The sequence below is a fragment of the Leiobunum rupestre genome, chromosome 5 (genome assembly GCF_980474605.1).
Source record: "Leiobunum rupestre chromosome 5, qqLeiRupe1.1.hap1, whole genome shotgun sequence".
Lineage (NCBI taxonomy): Eukaryota > Metazoa > Arthropoda > Arachnida > Opiliones > Sclerosomatidae > Leiobunum > Leiobunum rupestre.
In genome coordinates, this window is record NC_143388.1 from 10,893,642 (window position 1) to 10,912,878 (window position 19,237).

The following is a 19,237-nucleotide window of genomic DNA, read 5'->3' on the forward strand; positions in this document are numbered from 1 at the left end:
AAGTTTTAATTTTGAAAGTATACGTAAGGAGGTTAGGTCAAAAAAGCTTATTTGTGTTTTGCACCAATGGCTCCCGTTGTAGGTTACCACTTCCAGCATCACCACTCGCACCAGCTCTGCCATTTCGGAGATACACTCGGCCGCAAAAAAATTCCCGATTACTCCCCGAACCGCCCCGAAGACCAGCTATGACCCCGAGCGGGGGTGGCCTCGGACCTTTATTATCAGTACCCTTAACAAAATATTACACAAAATCTTTAGGGAAACACGCCGTATTACTCCCAGGTGATTAAAAAGCGAGTGTTTTAAATGGGGTTTTATTGTATGAATTTTAAATGTCAAGTTTACAACAAAAAATGAAGCATGAAAGCATGTTTGTGAACAATTGATTCGATTCTATTTTAGGACTGTGGCGAATTTATTACTATCCAGTCGTCCTAACAATATGGTTAGAGTTCATATTTTTCTAAGACCCTCAGAATTTAATCAAATAAATCTGAAACGTAAAGTAAGAAAAAAATCGAACGCCCGTGTAACAATATTAATTAGTTTTTAATATTGTTAGAATCTTAACTATTTTAAATATTTAAATGTAATCTTGATCAGTAGCGGCGCTAGAAAGTTTTACGAAAAATTTATATTTTTCGTTATTATTTGGAAAGCAATATTAGACTCCAAAAAATTTAAATTAGCCTTATTAAAATTTTTCGCTCGTAATTTTGTTAACAATTATTTCTGGGGTACTAACAGCGCCGCTACTGAAGTTGATGTAAACATGTACCTATATATTTAACGTGTTAAACAGGCTGTTTAATATCTTACAAACTATAGATATGGACTTACAAATCAGTACATTTTACGTGCAATTATTTTCCTACAGGTTTTAGCATGATTTTGACGCTTAATTACTAGATTCAAAGTAAATAAAAAGCATGAAATTATCGCGATATCATAGGAGCATGTCTTTACCAAACTTGCGACATTTTGCACTTACAATGCTTTTGATGTTAAGTGGGATTCAAATATGCGAAATAAGTGCCACATCAATAAATTACCAAAAATATATTTGGAGGTCTGTGGATTTGAAATCTTATATTTAGTTTAGACCGTACAAGAAAGTCAAATTAGAATATGAATATCACTTAATGTTGTCACAAAATTATATGAACAATCAAAGTTGCTACGAAGTTGAGTCAAAATACATTTCGTTCCTAACTTTGAAGGGTTCCAATTATTACATTTAGCTCGTTGCTTTTATTTGTTTATTGTAAAAAAAAATTTAGAAAATCTGTCAAGTAAAAGCGAAAAAGTAAGCAGACATATTTAAAACCACAGATCTTGAGTAACCCTTAATATATAATAACGGAAGTATCAAACTGACACGAGTAGGTCGGTCGGATGGCAAACTTATTTCGTATATAAATGAAATTGTTCTACTATAAGAAACTTCTTTAATTTTCAGCAGACGTTCTGAAGAATCGTCATCTTTAAACATATTTAAGAAGATGCGAAGTTAAATAATAGTTTAAAAAATAACGTCGACGTGCAATTTTTCAAAGAATTTTCGTAAAATCGCTCTATCGACGAGGATTGGTGCGGTCTGATGCCATCAAGTGTTACCGGAGGTCACAAATGCTTGGGATCTATACATAACCAAAAATAAATAAAACGACCGCGTATGTTGTAGAAATATTTAAAAAATATATATAAAAGTACGTATTAGAGAAATTAATTACGAAATAATTCGGGGGTCGAATTAAAAAATAGTTTAAAACAAGCTCATATCACAATTTGAGTGCTGATATACGTCTTTCATTCAGATTAAAATAAAAACACACGAACTTATATCTCGTAATTCTACTTTATATAGTGGCTTAGGATATGAAAACAAAATACAAAAAAAAATAAAGTATTTAAGAAGTAACTTTTTTTGGGGAAAGCTATTTTTCCTTCCAATTTAACAGCGGGAGTTAAATGAATTTGGGACGATTTAAATCCACCTATTCCGAGAAAAAAAAAACCCAACTTAACAAAACAAAATCCTGCAAAATCATATAAAAAACCAGATATTAAATAATTTATCCTTTCCCCAAAAATCAAATCAACTCTTAAATTGAAAACACGTGCCACAGATTAATTACATTTTGAAAAATCCGTTTGCCTATAGGGAAATAGTGTGGGTAAAACAATCCCATTTCGAAAAAAAAATGATTAAATTTTATTCTATAAGTAGAAATATTTGTCCTGCCGCAAAATAAAAATTAAGAATATATTCCAGTCAGCCTTATTGTACTGCCGCATCTCAAAAAGACGTTTTCGAAAGTTAAAACGCGACATCATGTGGAGAAAAAAATAAATTTTTAATTTCAAATCGCGATAATTCGAATACCCGAATAGTGTATTCGACTTCAACTATTATAATAGATGAACTATTAAAAAAAAAGTAACCAAAAACAAGAAAGTGAAGTTTCCTTACCTATGCATTATAAAGGTTTACAGTTTACTTTCCAAATACGCTTCCAGCAAAAGTATAAAAGACACGGTTTATGAGGTTTTTAAAAAAATCATGTTTAAAAAAAGAGTGACAAAATATATATAAATATATATATATATATAAATCCCACCTACATTATCCCTATTATTGTTACGAAAGAAAAAAAATACACGATTCCCTAAAACACGATTGATGAAGAATTTTAATTAATTTCATTTGGAAATTATTTAAAACAAAATATATTGTCGTGTCAAAAAGTAAAATTCGTTTTAAATAAGTTTAACACAGGCAGCTAAACAAACACGACTTCAAAATGCGCATAATCTAAAAAAAAGTTAAAATAAATCGAGATATTGCCTTTAAAAACATTACCAAAAAATATAAAATGTTGTGTAAATGATTTTCCCCCCCTACACTGAAAAAAAAATATAAAAACACAAATGAAAAAATAATTCAAAAGAAGGGCTAAAAACAAAAGTCGAATAGAAAAAAATAAATCGAAATAACACAAGGTTAGGGAGCCGAAAAAAATAAGTTCAGAATATTGTGTGTGCCTTCCTTGCGAAAAAAATTTTCTTTTGTGTTCTTCGCCAGAAAAAAGGCCAAATTATAAAACTCTTAAGATCAAAGTATTTAAATGTTTTTAGTTAAACGTTGTATAAAATAGGGGGAGATGTTAAAACCAAAAAAAACACATTTATTACGCATATATTGGCGTAAAACCTTAAATATTGCTCACTATCAATTTATTAAAAAAAAACTAAACAACGGGGGTTTCTTTAAATTTTAATTTAATTAAACATAAAAACTCTTCATATAGTTTTTCGCCATGTAAAAAATATACATTTAAATTAGGGAAAAAAAAAGTTACGTTACACTTAAAAAAAAAATCAAGTTTTAAAAATATATTTGAAAATGGAAACAAAAACGTTATAACTTTTTGCCTTATATTTAATTTGAATATAACAATATCAAAAAATAAATAAAACACCGCCACAATTTTCCCATATTAAAAAAATAGGTTTATCCTTTAAAGCTATATAAATTTATTGAGCAAATTTAATTTACGAATATAAATATTTATAATTTAATATAAAACAGTTTGTTTTTATTCAGTGTGTCAAAATAAAACCAGCCGTCGAAATTTTTTATAAATATTGTCACTGAACCAAAAGTATTTGTATGAATACATATAAAATGAACCCAATATAGTGTTTTAAAAGCTTAAGATATTATTGGCCAAAATAACACACGTGTACGAATAAATACGCTTTATCAAGTTTGGATTGAGGGGCTATCCACTCTTGGTAAATTAAACCATTAACTAAGGGTTTATCGCTAATTAAACGAACAGTGACAATGTTAAGTAAAGAACACGAAGGTATAAAAAATTGTTTTTATATAAATCACTAAAAGTACAAAAATTATTAGGATATAAATATTATATAACGAAAAGGCGTTACTTTATTCTAAAAAGAAAAAAAAATGTTTTAAATTATTTCGCGTATTAGAAAATTTCCGAATTCTTAAAAAAAAATAGTCGACGCTCAAAAAAGTTAACAAACTATAATTCCATAAAGAATAATAATTTCGAAAGCGAATTAGCGAATTTTAATCAGTTGTTAATTCTCAGGTATTTAAGAACTTGATTTTAATTGTAACTAAATATTAAACAAAAATTATATAGTTAGGGGGAACATTTCTAAAAGGTGCTATTGTTAAACATGTGGTGAAGAAGTTTATAACTATGTCGGCAGATCGGCAATCGTCATTTAATTTTTAAACACAAATTTCTTGAAAAAATAAACTAAAAATAATGGGAGTAAATAACCGTTATTATTACTCTCTCAAGTTTACAAGAAAAAAAATGAAATAGTTAAGTAAAAGAAAAATAATAAAAAAACTCTTGTGATAAAATTCCTTAAAAGAAATTTCTGTGTTTGGGGACATTTGAAAAAAGAAATTGAAGTTTAAACATGGTTTCCAACGAGATTTATCCGAGACACAATTTCACATGTGTTTACTATCAACGCAGGTTTTACAACGGCTAAAAAATAAAACAAAACAAAGTCGATGTAAATTTTTCTTTGGTATAAAACAATAAGATTATATTAGGATAGATTATTCAACAACTTTATACACTTGAGAGTTCACATTTCGAATTTGATCAATTTAGGTTTCACCAAACACTCATTTATGTAAAACCAGGATCTCTTTGTGGTATGGTCTGCGCCATCCGCTTTCTCTGCTGAATCAGAGCTGCCAGATATAATTTTAATTTACCGCCAAACAACTCTTCAAAGGAGCCCAATTTCCAGCCCAATTATAAATAGGCCTTATTTTGTAAACAAGCCCAAATTCTAGCCCAATTTGGCGATAGTTAATTTTTTAAAAGGCGCGCTTTTCAAAATATTGGTGTTTGCGTGATGTTATAGTTTCAAGTATCATGGGAAAGTTTATAGAAACTCCAATTTTTATTATTCGAAATATTTTTTTAAGTACAAATTAATCGAATTTTTGAAGAAAAATTGTACATATATTGAGAGTAATATTGCTTTAAAGCGTATTAATTTGAAAGAAACCGGTATCCTACCGATTTTAGTATAAATTATCGAAAACCTCTGAAAGTAGCCCAAAAAACAGCCCAACAGCCCAATTCATTTTTTCCCGCAAGTAGACATAAAAAGAAGCCCAATTGGGCTGTAAAAGAGCCCAACTGGCAGCTCTGTGCTGAATACTTATGCAGTCTGCTTCTGGTGAGGGGAAAGGGAATGCATAGAGGGGAAAATATCCTGCTGTCTCCTCGCGCCATCTAACGATCGCTAGTGAAACTAATATAATTTTAGCGCGAAAATTATTACATACAGAATAACGACACTACGATCGACGATCCATTAAATCTTATCATTTTAATATATTATTTAACTTACGTTTAAAGCAAGTGTCAGCTCGAAGTGAAGTAGCTCTTTTTTCAACAGATGTCGTTAGCGTCGAAATCAAAACAAGACGCTTAAGCCAAATTTCGACACAAAAGGCGGGACATAAAAGTACCCCTCGCCTTGATTGACTCGTTTGTAAATTTGTCAATAACTTAAATTATAGTAATTTTTAACAATATATTTTACGTGGGATATATAATTTAGTTTCAAGTCCACTAAATAGAGTATAAGTTGTCTAATTATAATACTCTACCATGGTTCTCGGACGACGTTATTGTTTCGCTATTTGGAATTTTAACTTCATTAATAGATGACACCACGCTCTCCAGTAAAGTCGTTTTTTTCGAAGAATCTGATAGATTCATGGCCTTCTCTAATAACAAAGGCCTTATCATAATAAAGGTGGCAATGATACAGCTGACAGTTGCTTTAAACGTTAGGATATTGTTTTAAATAATTAAGTAGTCAAAATTTTTACATTGGTTCCATTTGTTTTATATAATTTCTTACGTGTAGTTTGGCATACTGCAAAATAATATTTATCTTTGAAAAAACCAAGGCTGACTTCGTGCAAATCTAAATTGCACGTTTACATTTTATATCTAAGATGAACTCTTGAAGTTGATGTGATTCGATTATCGAACTCTTTCGGCGCCTTTAGGCACAGAATAATTTTTCGCCCCTGGGCATTGTTTAACGGGTTGGTCAGCTAAGTAGGGGCAACCAACGTGCTTCGACCGTGGGGCTTTATCACAGTTTTGTCGGCCCTAGAAAAATGGCGCCCTAGGCACGTGCCTACTCGGCCTAATGGTTAATACGACCCTGTGTACAGTATTTCTATTTCAGCACATTTCATGTTTTCAGATATATATATACCGCTACCGTTGGAAATAACATTTTTAGCGTGACCTATTCGCGTTCGACAAAAACTGACGCGGTACCTAGCGGTAAACTCGGTAACAACTCAAATGAGGTAAACGTTTGTAATTTGCATTTCAAGAGGACTGATTTTTTCTTTCCTGGTAAGTACCTCTAATTTTTAAACAAAAACAAATTTAATAGGATGGTTTATGTAGATTTACCTGCAAGAAGAATGGTGCTGAAGATTGGAAGTCTTCCCTCTCAGTGTTTACCTAAATTATCACATCAGTTGAGCTTAGATCTTCAAGAGATTCAACACCTTCATTATTTAGCAGTAAAATTTTGATGAGGATTAGCCCCTTGGAGACGAGGAGATCACTAGTTTTTAAACATCATCCTAATACCGCTAATACTAGGGATATTCTCTATATTACTGTCAAATGTTAAATTTTGGGCTGGTGTCCATCACTACATTTAAGTTTTCTACATCTTTGATACTTAGATTTGATGGTTCTAATTTGGTTGTATACTATTGGACCGAATCCCGTTTGACCGAATCCCATTGAACCGAAAAGTATTTTCGTTTATAGCCCAACATGGCGAGATTCAGTTGAATGGGAAATTTAAATCTGGTTCGTTTTCACTTCGGGTAGGTTAGTTCAGGTTGGGTTAGGTTAGGTTAGGTTAGGTTAGTTCAGGTTGGGTTAGGTTAGGTTAGGTTAGTTCAGGTTGGGTTAGGTTAGGTTAGGATGGGTTAGGTTAGATATGGTAGGCAACTATTTCACGTCGGGTCTTATCAAGCTTATTTTCCAAAATTAAACCCGGAAAATATCAAATTTCAAGGGAAAAAGGACTAAAAATACACGTCGGTACGAAATAATAAATATTTAAGACATAGTTTAGTCCAAATTAGATATACTATCGTCACGTAACCTACGATATATAAATATGTATCACTAACGGTATATTGAATTAAAACCGCGCAAAACGCGGTTTTCGGTCGATTGGAATTCGGTTGAATGGTACATTCGGACGAATGGGATTTCGGTCCAATGGTCTACAATCTTCTAATTCACTTTGTGGTACATCTTCAAACAGTACAATTTCAGGTGGTTTTAGAAATATTGTTGGAAAAGCATTTTTTACCAGGTTGTTTCTTTAAAGACATTAAATTCAGTAAAAGAGAGATTATAAAGAATAATTATATACATACCTCTTGGAGATATCATAAAAAAAAAGTGTGCTTCCAAGTGATTAGCTCACAGAACAACCCCAGCTATAAATAACTCCGCCTCTCGTCCAAATAAATTAATCCTCCCAGAATTCTCAAAAAATGATAAATCTGGGTTATTAGCTCTCGAATTTATACAACTAGGGGCCGCACAATTTTGTCTATTCCACTTCGACGATTTGCTAAAACCCTCCATTTTGAAAGCTCCGTCCCCCCGGAAATAAAAATATAAATTTAATTTATTTTTGCAGTAGGAGCGCCCGCACGCAGGTGGCGCTAGCGTATTTTAGTCTGCCAAATTCCCTATTGAGATGCTCATCCTTATGACTGTACCCGTGTGTTCCAGTCATATTCCTTCATCCATGCTAGTGTGATCTTGACTTTTGATCCATTTTTAGAGTTTAGACAAGAATAGATTTACGTAAGGAAGAACCTGGGACTGCAGCTTATAGCTCCGGTGTTATGTTGTTATACCAATGCCCAGCCTTACTTTGGGCTCGATCTTAGGCTTAGGTCTAAAGCGCCATCTCTTGAATACGAAATTTTATTCGTGAGTATTATAATAAAAGTATATAAATTACATTAAATTCTATTATTTGTTTTTATATATAATTTTACTCATAAATAATAGGTTATCATTATATTATTTCCCAAAAGTATAGTTTAGTTAGAAGTAGTTTTGAAATTGGGAAACTTTTTAATTTATTTTTTAATAATACTTTCGATTTCGCGGCATCTGGATCTTACAAAAAAAAATAATTATATTTCGTTATCGGAAAGAAACGTAACATTTCTACTGAATTAACCACTTCCGTTGATAAGATTTTATTTCACCTTTTTACATCACATAAATTATAACGATACTGGTGTCTAAGGCGTAAGCTGACACCATACGTTTTCTCAAAAAAAAAATATAACGATAGACTGATGAGCGGATTAAAACTTTAAAAACAGTATTCGAATTCGAAGAATACACTGCGTCGCTTAAAAATCTAATATCTAAGCGTGTGTCTGAGATATTAAAATCATCTTTCAGAGAACTTCCATAGCGTAGAACATGCCTTTGATTGTTGGGTAGTACTTCTCAATGATAATCGGATCTTGGTGGTATTTCCAAACACCGTTTAGGACATATCTATTCATGGCCCTCTCCAAATTTTCCGCGGAATATTTGGGGACATCCTCGCCGTAAAATCCGGGGATTTTACTAGTCCAGCAGATAAGGCCACCTACACAACCGAAATTAACATTTTGATAGGTAAGTAATTTTTATATTTTGAAATTTTAGCTACCGAAATACCCTTTTCAGACGTAGCATTTAAGCCATGATAACCCGCTTGATTAAAGTTAATTTTTAAGCTGGGGTTCCAGCTTTAATCGTATTAATTCTTGGCTTAATATAAACTGAATTCGGCTTGTTTTTTGATCGTCTGAAAACGGTATCATGCGGTTATAGATTTATAACCCACGTGAATTTATAACCCACGTGAATTTATAACCCACGTGAATTTATAACCCACGTGAATTTATAACCCACGTGAATTTATAACCCACGTGCATTTATAACCCACGTGCATTTATAACCCACGTGCATTTATAACCCACGTGCATTTATAACCCACGTGAATTTATAACCCACGTGAATTTATAACCCACGTGAATTTATAACCCACGTGAATTTATAACCCACGTGAATTTATAACCCACGTGAATTTATAACCCACGTGCATTTATAACCCACGTGCATTTATAACCCACGTGCATTTATAACCCACGTGAATTTATAACCCACGTGAATTTATAACCCACGTGAATTTATAACCCACGTGAATTTATAACCCACGTGAATTTATAACCCACGTGAATTGATAACCCACGTGAATTGATAACCCACGTGAATTGATAACCCACGTGAATTGATAACCCACGTGAATTGATAACCCACGTGAATTGATAACCCACGTGAATTGATAACCCACGTGAATTGATAACCCACGTGAATTGATAACCCACGTGAATTGATAACCCACGTGAATTGATAACCCACGTGAATTGATAACCCGCGTGAATTGATAACCCGCGTGAATTTATAACCCGCGTGAATTTATAACCCGCGTGAATTTATAACCCGCGTGAATTTATAACCCGCGTGAATTTATAACCCGCGTGAATTTATAACCCGCGTGAATTTACAACCCGCGTGCATTTATAACCCACGTGCATTTATAACCCACGTGCATTTATAACCCACGTGAATTTATAACCCACGTGAATTTATAACCCACGTGAATTTATAACCCACGTGAATTTATAACCCACGTGAATTTATAACCCACGTGAATTTATAACCCACGTGAATTTATAACCCACGTGAATTTATAACCCACGTGAATTTATAACCCACGTGAATTTAAAACCCACGTGAATTTAAAACCCACGTGAATTTAAAACCCACGTGAATTTATAACCCACGTGAATTTATAACCCACGCGCATTTATAACCCACGCGAATTTATAACCCACGTGCATTTATAACCCACGCGAATTTATAACCCACGCGAATTTATAACCCACGCGAATTTATAACCCACGCGAATTTATAACCCACGCGAATTTATAACCCACGCGAATTTATAACCCACGTGAATTTATAACCCACGTGAATTTATAACCCACGTGAATTTATAACCCACGTGAATTTAAAACCCACGTGAATTTAAAACCCACGTGAATTTATAACCCACGTGAATTTATAACCCACGTGAATTTAAAACTCACGTGAATTTATAACCCACGTGAATTTATAACCCACGTGCATTTATAACCCACGTGCATTTATAACCCACGTGCATTTATAACCCACGTGCATTTATAACCCACGTGCATTTATAACCCACGTGCATTTATAACCCACGTGCATTTATAACCCACGTGCATTTATAACCCACGTGCATTTATAACCCACGTGCATTTATAACCCACGTGCATTTATAACCCACGTGCATTTATAACCCACGTGCATTTATAACCCACGTGCATTTATAACCCACGTGCATTTATAACCCACTTTTCTCGTCAGAGATATAATTTATATTTCTGCTGATATTTAACTTAAGGTATATTGATCTAGTTTCTACGTGTAAATCATTAAATTAATTAATTAAGTGTATATAATGAGTGCAAATTTAGATCACCTGGCTTAACTACTTTGGCGAGCTCTAACAAGTCTTCAATGTGCATATGACCTGGACAGATCATCCCACTCATTATGGCGACGTCGTAGGTGCCTATTAAAGAATTGTTCGTGGTTTTTTTTATTTTCAAAAATCATGTACAGAATATAACAGATTCTTACCTTTTTTAATGGGCAGAGCTTGGCCCAATTTCACATAGCTGTCGTAGTAGTTTTTATAAATTCCGAGTTTCTTGGCTTTTTGGACCATCTCGGAAGGTTCAAGGGCATCGAGGTTGGAGTAACCCCTTTTTATTAGCTTAATAAACCAAAAAGTCAATATTTAGTGCGTAAATTATGGACGCGCCATCTATTGACATTAAATAATGTCTGTTTAAATATTAGCATATTATTAAAAATAATTTGAAAACAAAATAAACATATTGTTATCGTAAGATAATTTGTTTTATATATTTTCTTAATTGTGTAGTTTGTGGTAATAGTATAGAGGGCGCTAAACAGCACAGTGAGATTTTTTCCCGGCCTGAGTATAGAAGTTGACTAGATGGAAAATGCCCATATCGGTAGCATTAAGTCTCCTCCCGGCATGCACGGCGTTTTTGGTAGGGGCCAACGTTTTACCTGAACTCTAGCGACGAAAAAGATAGTTATTTCCAAGGCTTCCTTTTAAATATTTCTTAGCAATGGGAACCGTTGTGTTTGATAATATCCTTTTTGTTACAGATTTTATCTCGACATTGTCACCTTCTATTAATAATTTTAATTTATTAAAGAGAAAAATAACTTGTTAGGCCTTGGTGTTTAGATACAACATAACATTAGATAATATAACAAGATTCACCTTAATTTTTTGGAATAATTTTGAAAATTTACTATATGTGTGATCATGTTGATGTCCAAAATGTTTTAAAGGGAATATAACCTCAGGTATTTGGTGTGGAACACCAACGTTTGCAGCTTTGGCCGCTCTTGCTACGAAAAGATACAAGAGGACCGAATGTTTAAAATTTTGTTTAAAAAAAACTCGATTAAGGGCGTGGCTTAAGGCGCCCCTACCGCGGAGCAGAGGATTCTGGGCAGCCTTGGAAATAAGCTATTTTTTAACTGGTCCTTATGACTAGTGACCCCTTAGATAATTAATTATTAAACTGGTCCTTGTGACCAGTGACCCCCTAGCCTATGAATTATGAAACTGGTCTCATATGAAATGTTCTAATGTCATTTTATAAGCCTAAGAAACCTATACTACATGTTAGAAGTTAGATTATGTAGGTAACATTAATTTTACACGTATTCAAAATAGTTGAGTATCACAAGAATAGTACAATATAGTACTATCTCACCTAAGACTACTGCCATAGCCTAGAAGACCTTCGTAATTTACCGTATTCTCTCTCTCTCTCTCTACTCTAGGCCCCGTAGCTCCAGAGTCCCGGGTCCATTACCGCGTAGCTACCGTACTCGGGGGAAAGGGAACTAGAGGATTGAGGGCAGAGGGGGTTCGACAGTTTTGACTCGTTCGTGGGATGCGAGCGAGGGACTCTGCATAAAGCCTCGACGTGCGGCCGCGGCGGTAGTACGCGGAGTCGCGGTACATAGAAACCTGGTTTATAGGGAAATCAAAATTAATAGAAACCTTGGTCATCTCCTATTATTTTATATTATTTCGAATTATTAAACTGGTCACCTTCTATTTTTTTGTTATTATTTCGAATTAATAAACGGAACACGGTGATCAGTGACCCCCCAAATTCTGAATAAATAAACTGGTCTGAGCAATTAATAAACTGGTCTTTGACCACTTGACCACCGTTATTTCCAAGGCTGATTCTGGGTAAAGTTGAGCCCGACCGACTTCCCACCCTCTTTTCCCCTCCAGTCAACTTCTCTACTCCAAGCTGAAACCTAGGAGCAACAAACACAACACCCCACACAAGGAGAACGCAACCCGTCAAAAGTCGTGCATTTTCTTGCGTACATTTTCATTGGTTAGACGCTTCAGCGTCTGCTGCCGTCGGAAGGGGAAAATACGGAAATTGTCTTCCCCCTTTCCGTAAAACGTTCAGCGTAAAGGCTCGTCCAATGAAATTTGTACACAACATTGCGTTAGCGTGTTTAAAGGCTAGCTGAGTTCTCCTTGTGTTTTTTGCTCCTACATGTAGCTGAAACTGACGAACGATTTGCGCAAAGAAAACCGAGTGGTACTTAATTTAATGACGGACAACTCTTACCTCTTCACCCAATTTTCCAGTACCGGCTCCCACGTCCAAAATTCGGACATTCTTGTTCACTCCTAATTCCGTGAAATGTTCCGCCGCTTTCAATGGTCCAGTCCAACCAATATTCACCATAGCCTTTCGTACGAAAATCAGTAAGATAAAGGCTGTTGTACTTCGATGTCGCGTGAATATTACCTTGTCATAATTGGTGAGCCAATCTGTATAGATTTCCTTGGTCTCATCGACGGTTCGGTCTTTGGTCACGAAATTCAAGAAGTCGTAGCTTGTCTTATCCAAGGAGGTCGTCATTGTCTTCGGTTAAACCTGAAAGGTATGGTAAGGAGAGCCGTCTATCTTCTAAGATTAAGGCTAATGTGGACGGATTGATTCTAAAACGCTCCTTTATATAGCGCCCACTGTGTCAGACAGTTAGATTATCTGGTTATATTTTTATAAATATAGGAAAGATAGCGGAGAATGCTATCACATTTTGTCTTTTTCCAAAAGTTGTTTATCGAAGCAAGTCGATAAATGTAGTCTGCCAACGTGGACGTTTCCAGCATTGAAGAAATTGAATCACGCATTCGCCCCTGACATTGAACAAGTGCCAAATATATTTTACTTATAACGTGGAGCAGTGATGTATCGAATAATGGAGATAAAAACCTAGAGGTATATGAGAATTGTCTTTTTATTAAAGTTAATCAAAGCTTGGTAGACATTCTAACGGGATCGTCAAAATTATTAACGAAACGTTAGTAATTAATCATTGGACTATTCGTAGAATTATATGTTTTATCTCACTATTTTTAAGACTTAGAGGAAAACATGAGCTTTATCAGAAGGGTGTTTTTAATCATTTAAGAGGAGACTATCCGAGGTGATTTTCATCGATTTGGTTTAAATTCCGGGGATAAGTAGACCTTTAAAGTTTATGTAACTTGAAATTTCCCAACAGGAAAAGTTTCGACGGGCTTTAGTTTTACCATGGCAACCAACAATGTTTTTGATTACTTAAAATCTACTTTTCCCTATGTAAATTAATATGGAGAAATCTAGGTTTGGAGGGTTGAAAAAATTTAAAATATGTACATATTGGGTAAATTCAAGTTAATTTGTGTAGATTCAAGAAAAATGTTAAATTTAGGTAAATGCCATTAAATAAGCCAAATTTGGGTAAATTCAAGTAATGTTTACCCAAATTTAGCCAATTTAACGGCATTTACCATTGTTCTTCCATAACCAAAATTTTTTCAATTTACTTGCATTTACCTAATTTACACATTTTACGCATATTTACCAAAATGTACATGCATTTACCCATTTTTACCCATTTTTACCCATTTTAAATAATATAATAAAAATTTACTCGCATTTACCCAAGTGGCATATTTTTTTCCCAAATTTACACGTATTTACTCGAGTTATACTGAATTTACCCAATGTACAATTTTTTTAATGTAATTTATTTTTTCTATTATTTTAAATTTTTTCAAAGGAGGGACCCTAAAAATCTGCGATTTCTCCATGTTAATTTCCATAAGGAAAAAAGATTTTTAGTAATTAAAAACATTTTTGGTTGCCATGGCAAAACTAAAGCCCGTCGAAACTTTTTTTCTTTTGGGAAATTTCAAGTTACATAAAGGTCTACTTATCCCCCGAATTTAAACCAAATCGGTGAAAATCACCTCGGGTACGAAGTCGGCCATTTCATTACAGGCCTAATTTAAAATAGTACAGGCAAGGGCACTATTTGAAATCAGACCTGTAATAAAATGGCAGCTCTCACAAATGTTGTTGATTTAAAATACGTGTAGCAAGAAAATAAACCGTGTGGTGCAAAATTCACTTTTAATTTATTAGTCAACTTGGCAGCACGTAAAACGTTTTGTCAAAAATCCCTGGCGCCATTCACCAGCAGATTAGACCTTAGATTTTTTATTGAAATACGGTGCCATCTTGGAAAATGGCGAATAAATATTATATCCTGCTAGACATAACTGCCGTAATTTTTTTAGCAGACTTGATGTTATGCGTTACTTGAAGATGATATACCTTTGCTTTGTGTTTGAAATTAGACATCTTGCCTGATGAAGACTGCTTGGACAGTCGAAAGCTTGCTGTGGCTTTTTCGTAATAAAAAGTTTTTTTAAAATTCCATGAGTTCCTTTATTATAAATTTATTTACCATGGTATCAATAGGTTTTAAAGTTTTATCTTGGAAAATTGTGACTAAAATTATATCTCTTAAGTTGTAGATTTTAGTCACTTTCGCTAATATTTGCAGATAAGACCGACCTATTGTTAGCAATTGAAATCCGTCTACATCCTAAAAAATGCTGAATCTCAACAACTGTGGTAAGTTGTAACCAATATCTTTTCAATTTTACGGCATCCAAGAATAGGACCAATAGTTGTGTCACAGATTAATCAAAATCCTGTAGTGTCATTTTTATTTTTGGCTGTAGATGTATACTTTACTTATATGGTTTGGCTTAAGTTGCATTCATAAAACAGTTTTTGGGAGACGAAATAAAATTACAGTTTTTGACATGGTGATAGCCTCGTGCTCAGATAGCTACTTCCTAGCCTTGAAATGATAATTAAATTATCTTTGTAATCGAAACTTTGGTTTTCCGTTCTGGAGATACAAAATCTAATACACTTGAAAAATATAATCCCGCGTACCGCAGACTGATGAGTGAATTACCGACTGTAGCATTTAATTGCAAAAAGAATGGTATAGGCTTCGTGGGTAATTTCAATTTTTTTCAGACCGAGTTTTAAATAGGCCTTTCTATATATTAACGTGGCCCTCTTGTTTACTGTTTTTTTCTCTCACTTATACCTAGAAGCCACAAACACAGCACCCCACACAAGGAGAACGCAACCCGTCAAAAGTCGTGCATTTTCTTGTGTACATTTTTCATTGGTTAGACGCTTTAGCGCCTGCTGCCGTCGGAAGGGGAAAATTGTGAAATTGTCTTCCCCCCGCCCGTAAAACGTTCAGCTTAAAGGTTCGTCCAATGAAATTTGTACACAACATTGCCTTAGCGTGTTTAAACTTAAAAACTAGCTGCGTTCTCCTTGTGTTTGTTGCTCCAAGCTTCTAAAATTCTTCCTCAGCTCTGCCACTAAAGAGAGCTAATGAATTCGTCCATAGGTTTGACTGCACAATTTCAAAAACAAGTTGGGCAGTCATAGCGAATTTATGCAAAGGCCTATTGAATGTGTGAAAGCTGTTTATCGATTCAAAACAAAATCCACGCAACTTTATACACAAATCTTAAAACAGTACGTGGATTTGGCTTTCAGGTGACGGTTTGCTCATTCAAGATATTTTTGTACAGCGCAACTGAAGGTTTCCGTCTCGCATTTGGTTGACAAGTATTAAAGGGGAACGGTCAATCATTAACCAGTTAGATAGCCCTATAGCCCATTAAAAACTAAAATTTATGGCGAAAACCGCCTCAAAAAATATTGAGTGGTTAATTTTTAATAAAATAAAGAAATTTCGGGAAATCTTAAAGCGCGCGTCCGCCGCGACACCTGGTGAGAAGTCGGTGAGGCAGAAAAACAACCTAAAAACGCGCTGAAGACGCGAAAAATATGTTTTGCATGCGCGGCGTGTTCCAGTTATAAGAGAAAAGAGACCTAAGCCTAAATTGCGCGATTTTAAAAGTTAGGATAGTTCGCAAATCGCTCATACGGGGTTAGGGGCGCTGGCGGCAGCCCCTAAGATGGTGGCGAAAATTCAAACCCAAACACCTTGCGTTATTTTTCGTTTCAACTTTTTGGGCCAAAAGCTATTTTTTCAAGACAAAAAAAGGTACGTGTTAGTATATTGAACGTCTTGTTAATCTTTTGATTTGGAAAAGCTTAGCCGTTCCCCTTTAAAACCGATAACGCTATTTGTCTAAGCAGGAGGCCTATAGATATTGGAAAATACTATAACATTTTGGTAACTAAATATCTTCTTTGATATTTAAGATGACAGTAGAGGCAGCAGGCGATAAATAATTAAAAAGTGAAACAAAACTTTCTCTGGGTAAGCCCAACTGAAATATTTGACCCCTCCAATTTTTTTGATGGTTCAAAAGTTTTAAATTGACGCAGATTTAAAACTCTTAATGAAGCAAAGATTGACCTCATAGAGAAAAGTAAACACTTCTGGTAATTTGATATTCCGCGATACGTCTTGAGATTGAATAATTTATTACTCTACCCTATTTTAATGAAAATTATCAAAATATAGTCATTCAAAAATTTCCAAATTCGCAAAAAATATTTATTAAAAACAAAAACTGAATTTCAATAAACTTTCCAAAGCACTTTGGGCTCCCCTCTGCGGACCCCATTCAGGATTTGAGGTGCTTTGGTACCCTGTATATGAAAAACATTATCTCTATCACTCTGTCGTTTAACAAAACTAACCCACTAAGCATTAACAATAAAGAGCAATTTTAACTCGAAGAAAAACCCATGACCACGATCAGCACTAATTAAAAATGTATTTTCAATCAATTCGGTCCTAATTTAAAAATAGTGTTGAAAGTCGGAAAATTTGATCGAGACTTTTTTTCCGGAAAATTTTCCGTATTTTATAAATAATATGTAGATCGCCAAAAAGTCCTAAAACTGGCAAACGACCAACTGTAGTCCCCCTAGCGCCAAAATGAATATTGAGCTATCGAGGATTTGATATTTTTTGTGGATTGACATTATGACATATCATCAAGTCATCAACCCTTATAGACCTAATTGTTGAAGAGTTATGTAAGATCAAGGTAGGTGATCTTAGTACGCACAAATCTCTACGTTTTCAGCATTAGTTTAGTTACAATAATAAAGATATGGCTTCAAAATCATATCATCGCTAAGGCTTCAAGTAGTGCTCGGAATTGTTTATTCATAATCCACAAAATTTCCGATTTATTTAACAAAACTTGGTAAAAAGAATATAATTTTACCTTATTTAATTATGTTTTTTAACGCAACCAAGCATTTATTTTAATTAAAGTGGCATTTATTTAAATAATTGTTTGTTTTGTTTAAATAATAAGCTTATCCACTTTCGATTATTTAAACATTTTACAATTATTATTCAAATATTGGTTATTTAAATAAATATTATTTAAATATCGCCGAACTTTTTTTATCCATGGATAAAAGTTAATCGAACGCCGACCTCTAGCTTCAAGTGGTGTACCTAACGCTAAACACCCTACAGAGAGTTCGTCAACTTCACTGTGAAAAGAAAGGTTAGTGGAAGCATAAGTGTATAAGTGCGTCAGTTAGTCAAAATAATTACTGAAAGCTGTGTGTGGAGTGACTTAGAACTGACGTTCTTTACAAAAAATTACGACCACCTATATAGATATAGAGAAAAATACGCGACTTGAAAACAAATTATCAAGCGCCATGCCTCCGTGGGCACACTCTCGATGACAACCTTGCCTGAAGTCCACTAGAAATGTATGGTCATTCTTGAAATGGTTCTCAGTACAAAAAAGTACATGCGGAAAATAGAGAATGGAATCCTTATGTGAAAGGTTATTATAAACTCATGGTAATACTGAAAAGAGCCAAAGCGATTCTATTGGATATTTTTACTTTAAATTAACCTAATGGAAGAACCAGTGGCGTAGATAAGGCCCCCGCAGACCCCGCAGTGCGGGGGGGGGCGGAGCTTTAGGGGCCCCCTAATTTCATATCAAAGTATATACTAGATACCGGATAAAATTCCGAATATTGTTTTGCGGGGGGGGGCCTCGCGGGTCTTAGCTACGCCACTGGGAAGAACAGACACGTATAACCAGAGACAGTAATCCATACTTCTGACGTCACCACGTGAGAGGGGAGTGTGCGCAGGGGGGATATTTTCTCTCGTAGGCGGGGCCAAACCCGTCAGAGTTATCTTACCATACGCGATACGGCAGGATAAGCATTCCAAGTAGAGGTATGGATTCCTGCCAGCTTGGTGAAACAAACACAGCAACTCGTCAAAAGTCGTGGTTTTTCTTGCGTTCTCCTCGTGTTTGTGGCTCCTAGCTGCCAGAGAGTGTATAGTATAGAGAGACGTCACTTCCTATTCCCGTAATGTTAAAATTTCGAACACAATTTTTGGATCATACGGGAATTGAAGGGAAGTTAGGGATCCCTACACGCGATGTCGCTAGTGGTAACTTTTCATAATATTGAACGTCTGGAAATTGTGTCCTATCATTTTAGGATGTTGAATTATTTTGTTAATAATGATTAAATGTAAAATTTCATTGGAAATATATATAAAAATATAAA

At 34.5% G+C, this 19,237-nt stretch overlaps 2 protein-coding genes across 12 annotated transcripts in view; one reads left to right on the forward strand and one right to left on the reverse strand.

Moving 5' to 3' along the window:
- Positions 1-4,885, forward strand: part of Glut1 (Glucose transporter 1) — a 115,497-nt gene extending 110,612 nt beyond the window's left edge. For 6 of the 11 annotated variants that reach the window (XR_016481046.1, XR_016481050.1, XR_016481048.1 and 3 more), the window contains 2 exons: positions 83-285; positions 1,463-4,885. Coding sequence is in view for 4 of the 11 variants with exons in the window: in XM_090175866.1 (XP_090031992.1) it covers positions 1,463-1,491 (29 nt within the window). In the remaining 7 variants the exon portion in view is untranslated. The remainder of the gene's footprint in view (positions 1-82; positions 286-1,462) is intronic. The other 5 variants (XM_090175866.1, XM_090175869.1, XM_090175867.1 and 2 more) reach the window with 3 other exon arrangements.
- A 3,430-nt stretch (positions 4,886-8,315) lies between these two features.
- Positions 8,316-13,326, reverse strand: LOC149943528 (uncharacterized). The gene is made up of 5 exons (XM_090175718.1): positions 13,133-13,326; positions 12,950-13,072; positions 10,881-11,016; positions 10,720-10,812; positions 8,316-8,754 (listed from the first exon to the last, which is right to left on the reverse strand). The coding sequence occupies exons 1-5, from the start codon at positions 13,244-13,246 to the stop codon at positions 8,558-8,560; spliced, it is 663 nt and encodes a 220-aa protein (XP_090031844.1). The 5' UTR covers positions 13,247-13,326; the 3' UTR covers positions 8,316-8,557.
- Positions 13,327-19,237: the final 5,911 nt, after the last annotated feature.

What these genes read in the sequence shown, in the direction of transcription:
- LOC149943528 (XM_090175718.1), bottom strand. Translation starts at nt 13,246, where the DNA reads ATGACGACCTCCTTGGATAAGACAAGCTACGACTTCTTGAATTTCGTG. An exon ending in GGCTCACCAATTATGACAAG is followed by an intron (nt 13,073 to 13,132) that starts GTAATATTCACG and finishes TTCGTACGAAAG; the next exon opens with GCTATGGTGAATATTGGTTG. An exon ending in CTGGAAAATTGGGTGAAGAG is followed by an intron (nt 11,017 to 12,949) that starts GTAAGAGTTGTC and finishes TGGTTTATTAAG; the next exon opens with CTAATAAAAAGGGGTTACTC.